General features: G+C 54.2%; 3 protein-coding genes across 3 annotated transcripts; 2 read left to right on the top strand and 1 right to left on the bottom strand.

The window, feature by feature from the left end:
- Positions 1 to 1,214: 1,214 nt before the first annotated feature.
- Positions 1,215 to 2,398, top strand: VOLCADRAFT_91599 (uncharacterized protein; the record flags this gene model as incomplete). Its single annotated transcript, XM_002951072.1, has 2 exons — positions 1,215 to 1,428; positions 1,950 to 2,398. The coding sequence occupies 2 exons, from the start codon at positions 1,215 to 1,217 to the stop codon at positions 2,396 to 2,398; spliced, it is 663 nt and encodes a 220-aa protein (XP_002951118.1).
- Positions 2,399 to 3,106: 708 nt separating this feature from the next.
- On the top strand, positions 3,107 to 8,644 carry VOLCADRAFT_91598 (uncharacterized protein; the record flags this gene model as incomplete). Its single annotated transcript, XM_002951071.1, has 10 exons — positions 3,107 to 3,306; positions 3,706 to 3,775; positions 4,150 to 4,293; positions 4,895 to 4,963; positions 5,224 to 5,415; positions 5,808 to 5,882; positions 6,499 to 6,531; positions 6,870 to 7,028; positions 7,515 to 7,660; positions 8,467 to 8,644. 10 exons carry the CDS (start codon positions 3,107 to 3,109, stop codon positions 8,642 to 8,644), a joined length of 1,266 nt encoding a protein of 421 aa, XP_002951117.1.
- A 2,351-nt stretch (positions 8,645 to 10,995) lies between these two features.
- On the bottom strand, positions 10,996 to 13,344 carry VOLCADRAFT_44344 (uncharacterized protein; the record flags this gene model as incomplete). The annotated part of the gene is made up of 6 exons (XM_002950973.1): positions 10,996 to 11,153; positions 11,217 to 11,365; positions 11,447 to 11,659; positions 11,792 to 11,916; positions 12,337 to 12,487; positions 13,217 to 13,344. Coding segments are annotated over 6 exons (924 nt in total), but the record flags the coding sequence as incomplete, so codon positions are not given.
- Positions 13,345 to 15,989: the final 2,645 nt, after the last annotated feature.

Genomic DNA, 15,989 nt, shown 5'->3' with positions numbered 1-15,989 from the left:
CTGAGGCCTCGTCCCAGCTCTCGCCGGCCTCGCCCTCCCATGCGACGCGAACGACATGCGCCAATGGATACAGGCCGCCCCGAAACCACACATCACGCACACCTCCTCTGCCTCCCTTTGACAGCTTGCCGTCGCTCTCCAACGTTGGGAAATATGTTTTGATTGATGGGTTCTTGTTGCATCAGCAGCCCGCCAGCTGGTGTGCGAGAATCCGCTCCGGCGTTGGTGGTTGGTTTGGCCGTGCTGTGTCCTCCTCGCTCATGCATCCACTCTATCACGCGCTGCTTTCTCCCCTCTGAGCCCATCTGTCACTCTGGTTTCCGTCATCTATCCATCCGCCCGCCCAAAATTAGACATCCGCCCATCCATCCATCCTAATCGCCAATCATTCATTCACCAAACGAACCACTAACCGCTATCGTCAAGGGCGACAGGGAGAGAGAGGAAGCCACATGAGTGCTATGTAAGAGAGAGGGAGAGGCACGGGGAGAGAGAAAAGGGAGAGAGAGAGAACACTGGTGGAAGAAAGCTATAAGCTATAAAAGGAGCCGAATTCATCTTCCTAAGGTGAATAGGGTTTCCTGACGGTGAGGGCCGTTAACTTCCTCAGGGGGTACCCTCGGCGGGAAGTGAAGACCACACATATCCTCGCTGCCCGAGACCCTCCGACCCAACCATCCAAGACACCAGACTCCCACTCTCCCATTCTTCAGTTCGATCCAAAACACCCACACCTGTGCGCGTTTGTGGACAGCCCCTGCGAGATACTTACATACATACATCGCCACGTTGGAGACGTCTCCACATCTCAAGGACCACCCCACAATCACCACCAAGAGAGCAGCGCGCCCATCAGTTTTACCAGCAAGAACGGCAACAGGGGGTAGCTCGCAGCAGCCAAGTGTCAGCTAGTAGTCGCAGCGCTGCCGCTTGAGTCGGTTTCCTTCCCACTTCTCCTTCGCCTTCCACTTCAACAGCTGTTTCTCTACTAGTACTACTTCTACTTCTTCCTCGTCTGCGTCCTCTTCGTTGTTTCCTTCGTCGTCCTCCCCTCAACCACCCCCTCTTTCCCGTCCGTTCCTTCCTTGACCGGAGGGACGCCTAATAACAGAGGTACAGTTAGCACCCAGAGTCATAGTAACAAAGACGGTATCAAACAATCCTCTCCCGCTTGAGGGTCTTATCAGCCGGATATCAGGCGCGTAAGGTATATAATGGTGTGGCAGCTTGCATCGCTGCGACCATCGCTGCGACGCCGTCAGCCGACTGCGGCAGTAGTAGCGGCAGCAGCTCACGACAGCCCGCAAGGAGCAGCCGACACAGCTGCGACCGCCGCAGGTGGCGCTAGCGCCGGCTTGGACTCTAAGTCCGGGGGTTCAGGAGGGAAACAGCGGCAGCAACAGGAACGACTAAGGGCCGTTCCGCGAGGTGCGCAGACGATCAAGGGCTTGAGGGGCTGGCAGGAGGGGAAGGGAAAGCAGGAGGGGAAGGGAAAGCAGGAGGGGAAGGGAAGGAAAGAGAAGAGGACGGAAGGAGAGGGAAAAGGAGGGGAAGGAAAGGGGAGAGACGCACGCGAACCAAGAGACGGACACATCTTTTTTAGTTGGAGTTTAAATACTGAAATGGCGGACAGGGGTGGGGGAGGTGATTGATCAGAAGTGTTTTGCCGTGCATGGTATGACTGAGCGAGCACATGTGCTTCCGCATCCTCTGCAACGGTGTATTTCCAGGTGCCAATAAACAAAATGAAATTTTTTTATAGTGTACTCGTTATTGGATGCCTAATATGCTTAAATAATTTGCACTTGGATGCTTGTCGTACACTGCTTGTCGGGGGTTGGTTTTATCAGACACACGTGCATCACAACAGCAACCCACATAATTGCCAGTTCCCCCAAACTGACAAAGTACGATCATGTACGACCCGCATCTTTATTGTATGATCCCAGGGTGGCGGCGCGGTGGCAAGTTGCATACTCTGGCAGCGTCGGCGACGGCAGTGCTTGCCGCGGTGTCGCTGCTCGTCGGCGCCGTCGTACTTCTGGCCGCCGGGCCTAGCGGCGCCGCTCCCGGCGGCGCACATGTCCAGGGTATGCCCGTTGAGCTCAACCCCTCGGTGATGGTGCTCGGCCAATTTGATTGGATGCCGTACCAACGAGCTCCGCCGTTCACGTCGCGGTGTACGGACATGGTCGACCGCGGCAAGAAGGCAGCTGGCGGCACGCGCATTAACTTCGTACCGACCCATTACTGGAGGGATTTCAACAGCGACGGCGGCGTTGATAGCTACTGCTTCATGAACGGGTACATACTGAAAGCTGTCACGGGGGAACTGTACACAGGCCTTGTACTGCACGCTTGTACTGCACGCTTGTACTGCACGCTTTTCCGTCGTTGAGCTGGATAAAGGACGGGATAAAGGGCGGGGAGAAGGGCGGGAAAAAAGAGCGGAGAAAAGGCCGGGGAAAAGGGGTTTTAACACCATGGGTGCAAAGGAATTCGGAGGAAAGTCTATACATAGTGCTACGGACAACACAAGAATCCTATCCCTTCCCTTAGGCGGCTAATGAACCAGTTGCATGAGTTGCCAGGATTTTTGCAGTAAAATCCCTAAGGATTACTACCCTAAGGGTGTCCTCCGGAGCATTTATAATCCGCCTTGGTGCGCCCCGTCTCCGTACATTGTGACGCCGTCGTCGCCCACTAAATCCGCGCCGATGCGGTGCTTCGTCCGCCAGATTTATTTCTCCCCGCGCCCCTCACTATCACATCAACACCCGTTTTGCATTTCCATCTCTCTACCTCCGAAAAACAACCCAGCTGCTCCACTGTCAAACCCCCCCCCTCCCCTCTCCCCCACCCCGGCCCAAACCCCCGGGAATCGCCATCCATCCCCCTTTCTCATTTATTCCGTACGAAACCATGAAACACATGTAATAATGCAATGCGACGCGGGCCGGTACACGCCATGACGTTGCTGCACGACACATGACGGTGCGGTACACGATGGCACGACGGTACGACACATGACGACACGGCACGTACTCTGGATCCGGCGATCTGGGGTGATGATTTCTGGGACGATATTTCCTTCTGGTGCAGCAACATGGAATGCATCAGTGTAAACGAGGCGTCGATTGCGAGCTTCAAGGCGGGCATGGAGTTGTGCTTCCGGCGGGCGATTGAGGAGGGATTGGGCATCAGCATTGTGCCGCACCTGGATGATGGAGGCAGGCGAGTGGCACATCTGGCGCTAAACACAGCTTTTATAATACAAAGAAAAGGATACGAATTCAATTTGCACCTGTTAGGTGGCAATTGCTTTATGCCCTCCTAAGTGCCCGTGTGTTTGGGCTCCGCTGGTACCATGAGATTTCCGTTATCTATAACTTTAGTCCTACATGAAAATCATGACTTGCCACAGTTGTGCAACATCGTACAGCCTGCGCTGGTTAACGCTACCTGCCGCCAGTACGACGCCGCCCAGCCGTATGCCTTCACCGGTATCCAATCATGTCACACATAAGGCCTCTCACACGTCTGCGTGCCGTGTACGATACAAGCACTGTTTCCTTAGCGTTTTGTCGTTGCGAAACTATTCCCTTCAAAATCAATCATTACCGCATCCACGCACATCTACGCACCATGCTAACGCGCATAACCAACCAACCAACCAACCAACCAACCAACCAACTAAAATTGCAGGACGGCGGCGTGGCGCAACGGGCTGCTCTTCAATCCCAAGCAAAAGTACGGCGGCTTCTCGTACCAGGAGGTCCGTACGGCAGAGGCAGAGGCGGTCGAGTGATACGCTGTGGTTTTGGTTTTTCATTGCCCTTAGGTTTACAGTCCTATTTTATGTGTACATTTTATCTTAAGGCATTAACTAACACGAACACCACCTTGCCGTCAGCTGGCATCCTTTCCATTCAAGATGGCAGCCCGCAGCTGATCCCGATAACGCGTGTGTGTAGCCCTGACGGCGGCGGAATCCCCACGTTGAAGTGGACAAATTTAAACCTTAACGGTGATGAAGAAGAAGTTATTGTTCCCACTGGGAAGCCTCCACCGTTGTACAAGATGATGTGCTTTGTGACCAATTTTTACATCCCCCAATCCGCAACCCCAACCCACTCCCCCAAACCCCAGGTGATGCTCAACCCCACCGTGGATGCTCTGGCCGCCGCCCTGGCCGCCAAACCCGCCTGGGTCGATCCCCTGCCGGTGTGGATAGCACTGCAGGGCGAGATGAGCGCCACCGTGCTGTACCACCCCCGGGAGTACCTGCAGCTCGTGAGTGGGGGAAAGTGTCTGTCGTATAAACGTGCCGTACTGCGATGTACGGATGTAGTTGGGTGTACGGAGGGGTTGCTGGGGGGATTTCGATTGTACGGATAACATATTGGACGTGTATCTGGATGGCGCATTCGCCAACGCTAGGCCCTTCCCTACTCGTGGCGAACTTGGGTAGGAGGTCGTGTCTGAATGCAGCTCGTGTAGGGGTGTAAGATAGGTTTGGGGTATGGGCTTGGAGGGTGTGGGTTCAGGGGAGGTAGGGTTTTAAGGTGCTAAGTCGTACGGAGCTGAAAAGAGGACTGTAGGTGGGGGTTGGAAGTTGGCCTTCGTGCTGGTATGTGGGTGTTTATACGTAGGATTTACACGAGGGGGACATCAGTCTTCCCCCGATAATTATTGTATTATAAGTAATTATAGTTACTATATACACTCTAGTATATTATAGTTACTATAACTACTAATTGGCTTTAGGGCTTTAGGGGGATAAGCTCCCCGGACATAAGGCCCCGAGGGCAGCGAGGTGAAGGTTGCGCTCTCTGAGTCCCCAGGAACCATTCAGGTGTTGTGGATTGTACACGCTCGCACTTCTGCCGTACAGGTCGAAGAGATGCGGGAGCGGCTTCTGATGGGCATGCGACGAGCGGGTGCTCCGGATTCGTACATTAAGGTTCAACGGGGCCTCACCCAGGCACGTTCTCGCAGGCCTCTGCTGTATCTATCTGCCGTACCCGAAAGTCACAGCCGTCGCACAGGACAACTGGCTGTGGCTGTGGCCGATGTTGTTTTAATATAATATTGTGGTACATTTGTTATCCCGCGTACTCAACCATGCTAAAAACCGCCAACCGAAAACTGCATGGCGGTTAAAAACAACTGAAAAACCACTCTTCCTCGCGACTGTAACCTCCCTCCCATGCGTCCGTCTAGGTGGGCGTTTCTTTCAACTTTAACAAGGTTACTCAGGTGAATACAGGCGGCGGCGCAGGTGGCGGCAGCGCGGCTTCCGTACTGTCTCGCTTCGTGGGCTTTGGACCGTTCGGATCTGCCGTTACGTCGGCAATGACGGGTCGCGGGCTGCGCCAGGCGGCAGCCGCCTCATTTGACCTTCGGGCGCTTCAGGTGAATAATAATAATTAATAATAATAATAATAATAATAATAATAATAATAATAATAATAATAATAATAATAATAATAATAATAATAATAATAATAATAATAATAATAATAATAATAATAATAATAATAATAATAATAATAATAATAATAATAATAATAATAATATACAAAATCAAAGTTCGGAATAACATGTCGCGGACGTTCGTAATCCCTGGATGGGTTGCTGGCTTTTGCTGCAGCTGCTGGCAGTTAGCAGTCTCTGAGCTCCCTCTCCCGGCTCCTTTCCCTCTCCCACACCTCAACCCATATCATTCCAACCCCAAGCCAGCTTTTCTTTTAGCCCTCGCGGGATCCTATTCCGTCCCAAATCTGCTAATCCCCCCACCCCCCCAGGACCTGTTTGAGAAGATTGATTTTCTGGGCATAAGCGCCTACGCCGCTTTGGACGATCCCAACTTCCCCATGACGGTTAGTCAGTTAGTTGGGTTGACGGTTACTTTCACTTTGGTTAGCAACTGTCTTGCAGGGTTGCGACCCGCGGAGAGGTTTTGATGAGGGCGGGAGATGTGTATGGAAGGAAGGAAGGAATACAGGAAGGAGGGAGCAGGGGAAAAGCGGAGGATGGGAGAAGCAGGTTGCTGTGCCTCCGTCTACACATAGTAATTTCTATGTATGCACGTAGGTATGTTTGTTTATTTATCCACCCGTCGGAACCTCTAAACGAAGGAAAATGGAAGGGGGGGTCGCTGTTTGAGACAGGAGTGTGATAGGGACTAGGCTTGTATGAATGTCTGAAAGGGGGAAGGGGGCGGGAGCAGGGCGGGAAGCACGGGAGTAGGGGCGTGCGGGCGAGCAGGAGCAGCGGGCAGACCCAGTTAAAATCCCTTAAAAAATATAAGCGAGGGATGTCCACAGTTGTTTTCGTATCCCTTTTACCAGGATTTAGGATTTGTTTTTAGCCATTCAATTAAAATCCAAATCTGAAATTTCTGAGGGCGTGTAGTACTCTGAAAGAACATATGCCCTCGGCTGCGTCACTTCATGACCACATCTGTTTCTGCCACTTCACAACCCTGCCGTACAGGCCTTACAGAACGCCGCCTTCACCTTCTTCGGGGTGAGTCGTCAGCGTATGCCGGGGTAACTCGGACGGACGGAGGTACGACAGCAGCAAATCTTGTCACGACGCAAATTTTGCCTTTTGAATTGCCTTGTGGCACAGCATATCTCCCTCATCAACCCTTCAACAAGTACTGTATGGTACTGTACGGTACTGTATGGTACGATATGGGATGTGCGTATCCCATACGGCGTAAGAAAAAGCTTTATCAGCGGGGTGAGAACGGGGAAGTAGCCTAATTGACTGCCACGATACATGACCACGGTGCCGTCGTGCGACGTACTCCGCCTCTTGTCGTACATCCGTCGTGCAAATCCGTACAAAATACCCTGCAGGAGATGCGCAACGATGTCGGACTGGACGCTGCGGCCATTCTCCGGCGCCGTCGTATCGACTTGCACTACTCGGAGTTCGGCATGGGTGGCGGTGCCAGCCCCCTCGGCACGGTGCCGGCCCGTTCACCCGAGCAAGCTGCCCGCATGCCGTTCTACGGGGTGTGGGGCGCGTACCGCGGCAGCACAGACCCGTGGGGCCCACCGCAGGTGCGTGTGTGTATGTATGTGTGTGTGTATGTGTGCATTTGTGTGCATGTATGTGTGCATGTGTGTATGTGTGTGTGCATGTGTGTGTATGTATGTGTGTATGTGTGTGTGCATGTGTGCGTATGTATGTGTGTATGTGTGTGTACATGCCTTACTGGACCTCTAAGGCCGGGGGACGATACCCGGCCCGTGGCTGAGACCGCCGAAGCACTCCGTCATTGGAGGGGCGTTCTATCGGTCTGTGCGCGTGTGTGTGAAGGTTACAAGAATCTGACCGGGCCTGACACTGGCCAGGGGCTGCGGCCCAACCCCGACGGAAAGACCGCTTAAGAGCTCTCCCGCGGACGTGACGGGCCTCTGTCCCTCCTAAGCAGCTGAGAGCCGCAGGTCCGCTAGCTCCGCTCTCCCTAGCACACGCACACGTACATACACGCTCAGATCATTAAGACACACATGCAAACATGTCGTCGTTTCCCCCGGCAGATGAAGAGCTTCCTGCACTCCTTTTTCCGGAAGACCATGGACTGGTTGGCTCAGGGCGGCGGGCCCACCTACTTCGTATCCCACTGCTTCCTGTGGGGCATGTGAGTGGCGCAGCATGATATCGCGTCATGGCGAGCTGCCTGCCTGTCTGTCTGCCTGCCTGCCTGCCTGCCTGCCTGCCTGCCTGCCTGTCTGCCTGTCTGCCTGTCTGCCTGTCTGTCTGCCTGCCTGTCTGTCTGTCTGTCTGTCTGTCTGTCTGTCTGTCTGTCTGTCTGTCTGTCTGTCTGTCTGTCTGTCTGTCTGTCTGTCTGTCTGTCTGTCTGTCTGTCTGTCTGTCTGTCTGTCTGTCTGTCTGTCTGTCTGCCTGCCTGTCTGCCTGTCTGCCTGTCTGCCTGTCTGCCTGTCTGTCTGCCTGTCTGTCTGTCTGTCTGTCTGTCTGTCTACCTGCCTGCCTGTCTGTCTGTCTGTCTGTCTGTCTGTCTACCTAACCACCAGCCTGCCTGTCTGCCTTGGGATCTGAGCCTAAGCGGGTGAAGTATACCGGCATGCATGTGTTTCGGCGTGTATGAGCTTCTGCGTGTGTGTGTGTGTGTGTGTGTGTGTGTGTGTGTGTGATGCATACAAATGATGCTACGGCTTTACCCCTTTCGGCGTGTGTGGGGGAAGGGGGACGCATCATGAGAGCTCCTCTATTTGTGCCGTCCAATGGGTGCCGTGGGACTTTTGCCATCACATCAGGTACCTGTTCGGCCCTTTCCTGGGTTATAATGCTTCAGGGGTGACGTGTGAATGCTATTTGCCAAATGTTGTCCCAACCCCAACCGCCAACTAACCAAACACCTTACCGACTTTGCATGAATGTAACGGAATGTACACTTATCCGGACGTTAACTTCACACGCGTGCAGGGGGAGCTGGGATGTGCTGGGCATTTACCCCGAGAGTACGACACCTCAGGGTAGTTATCGAGATGCAACTGTCGTACAGGCCGTACAGACGCATAACGCCCGGGCCGCGTTCGGGGGCGTGAACCTTCAATCCATCTCAGCGCGAGCTTTTAATGGCGGAGCTGACAACAAGAAATGAGATGAGACGCGGGTTGAAGCGGAGGGAGAGAGGGGAAGAGAGAGGCGTTAAATATATCCCATTTCTTGTATCGAAATACAGTTCCGAGGAAAGTGCCGAAAGCAACGAAGGTGGGTTGGTGATGATGATGATGATGATGCTAACGTTGGTGCTGGAGGCTGTGTATAAGCCGTCGCTGCCAAGGAAAACCACTGTTGAGCTGTTGGAGCTCTAAGAGCGCCCTAAGAGCGCGATGTTCTTATGGTGCTCTTGACGCTGTACGAACGTCTAAAGAGTGCGCGTGCGTGTGTGCGGAACTTGTCAACATGCGCTACATTTAGAATATTATTATATTTAGCAGGAAAAATGTGAAGAGGCAATGGTGAAGGGGGGTATGTACGTACGCATGTGAGTGCAAGTGGGCATCGAATCTCGGATTTGCCCCTTCCCGCTCTTCGGTCATCACTATCCATCCCCGGTGTTGTGCCAAGTCTTTTGGGTTTCTTTCCTTCTCTTCTTTGACATCCTGCGTGGGGGGTGGGAGCACGTTCCACAAGACAACTGCATCATTCAGCGAAACGAGACGAGACCGAGACGAGGAAGACAGAGGAAGACCCCCCCTGGGAAAGGCGACTAAGGCCCCTACGGCCGGGGTAATCAATCCTCAGTAGCCATCGCGCCGGCTGATCGATGGACTGACTGATGAGGCCCATACTGATGAGGCGTGTGTGCGTGTGTGTGTGTGTGTGCGCGTTGCCTTTTCACATAAATTGAATCTAGCCTGTCTGTCTATCTGTCTGTATTATTAAGAATAATTCGGGCACATGCGTATAACGCAGTGGTCGCGGCAGTCTGACCTGTAAGCAAATTCCCACTCGCCTGTAAGCGCGTTTTTGGTTGGATTTTTAAGGAAAACGCACGCGTTAAGAAAAACGCACGCGTTTCATTGTTGTATACATACGCGCCGTACACACGCGCCTGCTTCCGTACTTTCCTGGCCGTTTGATCTCTGCTTCTCTGGATCTGTGTCCCGGTCTGATGGCGTACGGCATACTGGAGATGATACGTGGTGATATCCACGCGGTCAGAGCAGCAGACCCGATAGCTGCAGAACCCCCGCCCAAAGCGCATCGCATGGTGACGTGGAGGTTGGAAGTCGAAGCTCGCAAAGGGGGGGACGGAGACAAGGCACATACTCATCATCATCGCACAACTACCACCAAACTCCATACTGCGACGAGTAATCTCTACTCAATCTACCCTCTAATTGCTACCTACACTCAGTCTACCTTCGGCAGGCCCCTAACGACGTCCTCACTCACACATTCGTCCATTTACGCGACAGGGGGCCTCATGCGAACCCTGCAAGCCCCTCCCCCCCCTTCAGGGTGGCACCTGGGGGGGCCGTCAGGAACCCACAAGACCGTGTTATTAAGCGCTAGCAAATCTCTTTTTTTCTCCCCTATTCCCCTCGCCCCCCGAAACCCGATTTTAAGGAATACGACAAACCTGCAAACGATCCACATACAGAAATCATGTGCAACCTATATACATTTTCGTCAGGAAGGGAATTCGCGCGCTGGTGACATCCATGCAAGCTAGCTGACAAGCTAAGGTAAACTCCGGCGAATTTATCTTCCAAGGTTTAAGCTCGTTGCGCATTCCTCAAACCCAAGGCGGCGGAGGCTATAGGCTGGGCTGCAAGGCATGAAATGGCCCGTTTCGGAAAACGTTGTTTGCGCGGCTGCCCAAAGGCGATGACGACGACGAGACGACGACAAAGATGGCAATATTGGGGAGGCTGTGGGAGGAAGGGGGAGGCGGGGATTAGACAGGTAACCAGTGGCCTGCCGTACCACACCTCACCCCACTGCGGCGGCAGACTTCCGTCTTATGGGATGCAGCTCGCTAGGATTCATGTACTCCTCTTTCTCCCTTTTTCCCCCAAACACACACACACACAAACACACCTGCTCTTGTACCTCGTTTCGGTGCTCTCTCTTAACCTCTGGCCCATGTTGCCATGAGCCATATGACATGCACATACGCACCCACACCCACAGCTACCACCAACCTACCTACCTGCCTACCTACCTGCCTACCTACCTGACTACCTACCCACACCCCATGCCACTCCTCCTGACCTTAGCTCAGTTCATTTAGACATACATACCCTTCTTGAGGTTTTACTTATATTGCTGGTAAAGGCGGTAATGGTGATAATGGTGATGGCGGTGATGGTGACGGTGTTTTCCTGCATCTCCTTCCTGCATCTTACGATGTGAATGCTCTAGTCGGGTTCTCCTTCCCCTCCACCTCCCCCCTCCACAACAACGCAACGAGATGATGACGCATTATGTCAGATTTCCCATGACCCCAAGGTACGACTTAAACATGTCGTACACTGTGAACCCGATGGCCGTCGAGGGCACCACTTTCACGTAGTTCAGGCTCAGTCCCCGGAACAGCCCCCGCAGCCCTTCCTGCCGTACAATCGTACTCCCAACGTCCCATGTTGTAAGCCGCGATGCTGTGGCCGCAGCCGCCACAGACGCCCCACTACTACTCGACGCGGCGCCCTGCCCAGCAGCACTAACTGCTGAAGCGGCAGCTTCTTGTTGGATGCCGTACACCTGCATCCGACGGCGGACGACGTCCAGCGGGTAGGTCACAGTTTGTGCCAACAACCCCGATACGCCGCCAAAGGCCAACATGTACGGCACTGGGAGCCGCTCGCTGACGCTGACGCCGCCTCCGCCGGCGCCGGCGCCAGGCGCTAACGCCGGCTGCGGCGGGTGTAGCGGCTGCAGCGTCTCCCGATACCATTGCTTCAAAGAGCCGTACACGAAAAACTTCAAACCTGCGTACGGCATGATGCCGTACAGCGTCGGCGCAAGGCCGCGGTATAGCCCGCGGATGCCCTCATGGCGCGCTGTGTGTACGAGCATTGCTCCAATCCGGATGTGATGTGCCGGCGGCTGCCGCGCTGCTGCAGCCAGCCCGTGTGCTTCAGGAACCGCCGCTGTTGACGCATTCCTCGAAATACCCGCCGGTACGGCAACTGCTGACGTCAGCGGCGTCCCGACGACAGAGCTCGCTGGGGACACGTTTGCCGCCAACGGCGGCGGGGACGCCGCCGCCGCCGCCAGCGCTGCTGATTTCCTGGACCCTCCATCCATTGCCCAGGCCATTCGCGTCCGCACCATGTCAAGCGGGTAAGTCAGCAGTACGGCAGTTGCGCCGGCGGCCGAGCCCGCCACGAGGTCCACGATCGGTCCTGGCCGCCGCCGCCGCTGCTGCTGCTGATTCCGCTCCTGCTGGGCAGAACCCGCGCCGCGGTGCCACTGCGCTGGCGGCGGCGGCGGCGGCGGCAACGCCTCCGCCGGCAGCGCCTCCACTCGCTGTTCCTCCTCAACAGTGGTGATCACGGCAGTAGCAGATACGTCGATGCTGCTTGTCATGGGGGTGGGGGGAACATCCTCCCCGAGGTGCTGCTGCTGAGCTGCTGCCGTGGGTAAGGCGCCCGAAGTCAACCGCGGCGGTGGCGGTGGACGAGACACGCTAGCAGACACGCCGGCTTGCGGGTCCGCGGCCCTCCGCTCCCCGCCCCCGCCGCCATCAACCATGTCTCCGGAGGCCGCGGTGGCAGCGGCGGCGGCACAGCCGCCGCTGCTAATCGTGGCGGCGGATAGCGACGGCGGCGGTGCCGCCACCGACGCGATCATGTGCTCCGCCAGGATTCGACGATAGGCTTCGTACACGCTGAAGTGGATAGCGGCGTACGGCATGATCCGGAGACACGAGGCCCCGTTGCCGCGGAAGAGACCGGGGACCCCCTCCGTGGCGAGAATGAGTCGTAGGGTGCTGAGGGCGCTGGTCCTGGAGCGGCCGGTCTGGGGCGGGTTTCGGGGGAATGTGTCCCGTGGACGGAAGGAAAGACGGGCCGGGAGCGACATCGTGAGGGATCCAACACATTTTGATTTTGATTTTCGAAAGGCAATCTTTGGATCTCGTACGGCCCTTGTGGAGAAAATACTTCCCTTCCGGAAGGCGTTCGCGAGGATATATTTGGAGGTACCTGCCAGTTATATGACCAGGTGGTCGCCGGGAAATTGGGCCGCGGAACCCCCCGGGAGCGACCACCGCCACTGATAATGATTTGGCGCTTGGATAAAAGCTTTGATGGGTCGCTGTGTTCAGCTCGGGATCGCGTTGCCGTACGTAGAGTCGGTAGGTTTCATGGAGCCTTGTTCGGACAGCTTGTCCTTTATAAGGAATCCGATATTTGATATGGACTAGTAATGGCTTGATACTTAGGGTGAAAAATGATCCGCCAGACACGGTCGCGTTGTGGATGTTGTTAAGAAAGCCCTCGCGATGTGGGTGTTTCGAAACACAGACAGCATGTGTCGCGGCGCCGGAGCAAATTGGTGGGTGGAGCGATGGCGCAGCCCCCGGACAAAAAATGTAAGGTAGTTACCAAAAGAGTGGTTTCCAAAAGAAATCCTCATAGTAACCACTTGGTCACTAAGAAATTGCCGGAAGGGCAAAAGCATTTTTGAAACTCTGGCGCGGACCTGCTACTCGCAGGACCTGGCCAGGTTTGGACTTTGGAAATCCATAATCCTCACGGCAGTCCGTACCATGAGCAGAATCTTGGTGCGTTCCAGAGGTGCAACACATGTCTTGGCGATGGCGCCTGCCGCGCCACCAGCGAAGAGTTCCTGTCGCGGCCAACGGGCGCGATCCAGGCTCGTAAAAGGTTGGAATGGGAACATGTTTTCCCCCTCATCAGATCTCACCCGGACAACGTGCGGCACGTTAGAGCGCAACCAAGCCCTCACAGGGTCGTCGCCACCGTGGGCGACGCCCCCCGATGCCATGATAGTAGATGCGGAGCTTAGAGATGTTTGCACTTCAGCAGCACAATTGTGTATATGCCGTGTGGCTAATAGGAAAAATGGGTATCGCTGGTTGAGCAAAGGCAGTCAGTCTTTCACGATCCCATGAAATTGGAATTACCACATGGATTGGGGCTTCACCGCATAAACTTTGACTTTATGAGATGTGAGTGAAAGGACACGAGGAAGTCAAAAATGAAGGTAAGAAAACTAGGGCAAGTTGGATGGAACGGCAACAGCTTCGCTTAGCAAAACAACGCTTCCTTTCAATGAATGAAAGTACATTGCCTGACCAGTTTCCATATTGTATTGCACAACAAGTTTAGTCATGGCCAGTCCATGTCGCTGGCCAATACGGAACCCCCGGAACTTTTTTTGTACGGTCACGGAGCCCTGCTGACTTATTAATCAATAACTGGAAAGGCTACCCAACTATAATCTTCCCGGGGTCTCGTCTATTAAGTGGAGAACCCTTATCCGATCATTTCCCCCATACGACCCCAAACAATGGCTACGAAACATATGGACACGTTATTTATATATGTAAATGTATAATTTAATTTCACTACTTACTTACGAGTTTTAGGATGCAGTCATGAGAAGGGGGACAGGGAACCAACCCACATCACTAGCCGTTCATGATCCAACCCACATGCTAGCGGTTCATGATCAATCAAGGGCACGTACTCCCAGCGACAAGTTGGGTGTCGGCTTCAAGGAAGCCGGAAAAAGGGCGGGGCCCCTCTGCATCCGTACAGGCCGGTAGCAAGGGTGGCAAGTGTGACAATTGATGGGTAGTGTCAACGCGGTGGGAGATGTGCTTTGTTGCAGCAGTGCTGATGGTGTGAGAGCTAAGCTTGCACCGGCGGAATCGTCAGCACCGCCTGCGGGCTCCACGCGAATCGCATCCATTCCGGGCATGCACCCGGAATGGACCCGGCATTCCGGGTGCATGCCGCAACCGGCATTCCGGGTGCATGCCGCATGGACAGTGCGGCAGACCGCAAGTCGGAATGCCCGTGCGGGCAAATGGTAACGAAAGCTGGGTGAATTTCGGTGCTGTCTGTGATGTTTATCCCCGAAGCGCCAGCGGCCTCAGCAATCCGCCCCACAGCCGCGGGCTTCATCGGGGCACACCGCAAGTCTCAGGAGGCCCCGTGCATTGGCCAAAGTAAATGTACACACAAGCAGCTTGTGTATTTCATAGAGAAATGAAAGCAAATTATGTTGGCCTGCTGGTGGGCAAGTCGGATTGCCCATGCCGGCAAATGGTAACACAAGCTGGGTGTTCGAGTTATCATACGCCGTCATCTCAGAATTCCATTGTGAGATACGCGGCAGCTTTCGGGATGAATTTTAGCGCGAGAGGCGTTGATGTGACTTTTGAGGTCGGTGAATGGAGGCAGCTAAACTTGTTTGTGCTCATACGGTCTTTGTTAGCTACATGCGAGATACCTTGCAATAGAGAATGCTGTATAGTACCGATAACGCGTTTCAGCCGGGTGAAATATTATGTTTGGTCCGTTACACACTCAAGGCCTGGGAGTTCGAGTTATCATACGCCGTCATCTAAGAATTCAAATATGAGATACGCGGTACCTTTTGCGATGAAATTTAGCGCGAGAGGCGTTGATGTGACTTTGGCCTCGGTCGATTGAGGCAGCCAAACTTGTTTGCGCTCATACGATTTTTGTTGGCTACATGCGAGATACCTTGCAATAGAGAATGCTGTATAGTACCTATAACGCGTTTCAGCCAGGCGAGATATTATGTTTGGTCCGTTACACACACACACACACACACACACACACACACACACACACACACACACACGGACATGGGCAATCCTATAGGTCGGGGCCCCCCTGGGCGCTTTGCGCTGGGGCCCCGCCCAAAAAGCAGGGAGCCGTGCATTCACAAGCAACAACATTCCACAAATTCCCATGCCTCCAAACAAAAGAAAGGGCATAGTGTGCACCCGGACTCTCGGACAGCGTCCAAGAGGGGTCGACGCTAGCTGAAACGCACACAGACTCGCTGCCGGAGCCGGGCAGGTGCAAGTCAGTAATTTTTTTCGTTTAGGGTGGGTCTCAATTTATTCCAACTTAAGTAACAAAGTTGCTAGGGTCGTCGTAATTTATTCCTTAAGTGTGAGGCGCTGGGGGGGGCTCCTCCCCCCCCCAGACCCCCCCTTTATGGTTACAACTCCCCTCATAGACCAAGAGTCTTGCACTGAGTTGGCGCGTTTTCGTTCGTGTGTGCACTCGTCGTGCACATGCGTAGATAGTTCTGGCACTGTTGTGCGAGCAATAAGTAAAATCGACCAAGCAAAGGCCCAAAGCAAGCAACCGCGTAGCAAATCACAGGCCGTCACCTGCCGTTGCAAACCACAGCACACTAGGACTCTACCGATTCATCATGTACCGGCCCCTGCTGGTGCTGTCCAGCCACTTCCTCTTGAAAAT

Source organism: Volvox carteri (assembly GCF_000143455.1).
Source record: "Volvox carteri f. nagariensis unplaced genomic scaffold VOLCAscaffold_21, whole genome shotgun sequence".
Taxonomy (NCBI): domain Eukaryota; kingdom Viridiplantae; phylum Chlorophyta; class Chlorophyceae; order Chlamydomonadales; family Volvocaceae; genus Volvox; species Volvox carteri.
The sequence above is the reverse complement of the archived record's forward strand: the minus strand, read 5'-3'. Positions and strand labels throughout refer to the sequence as shown.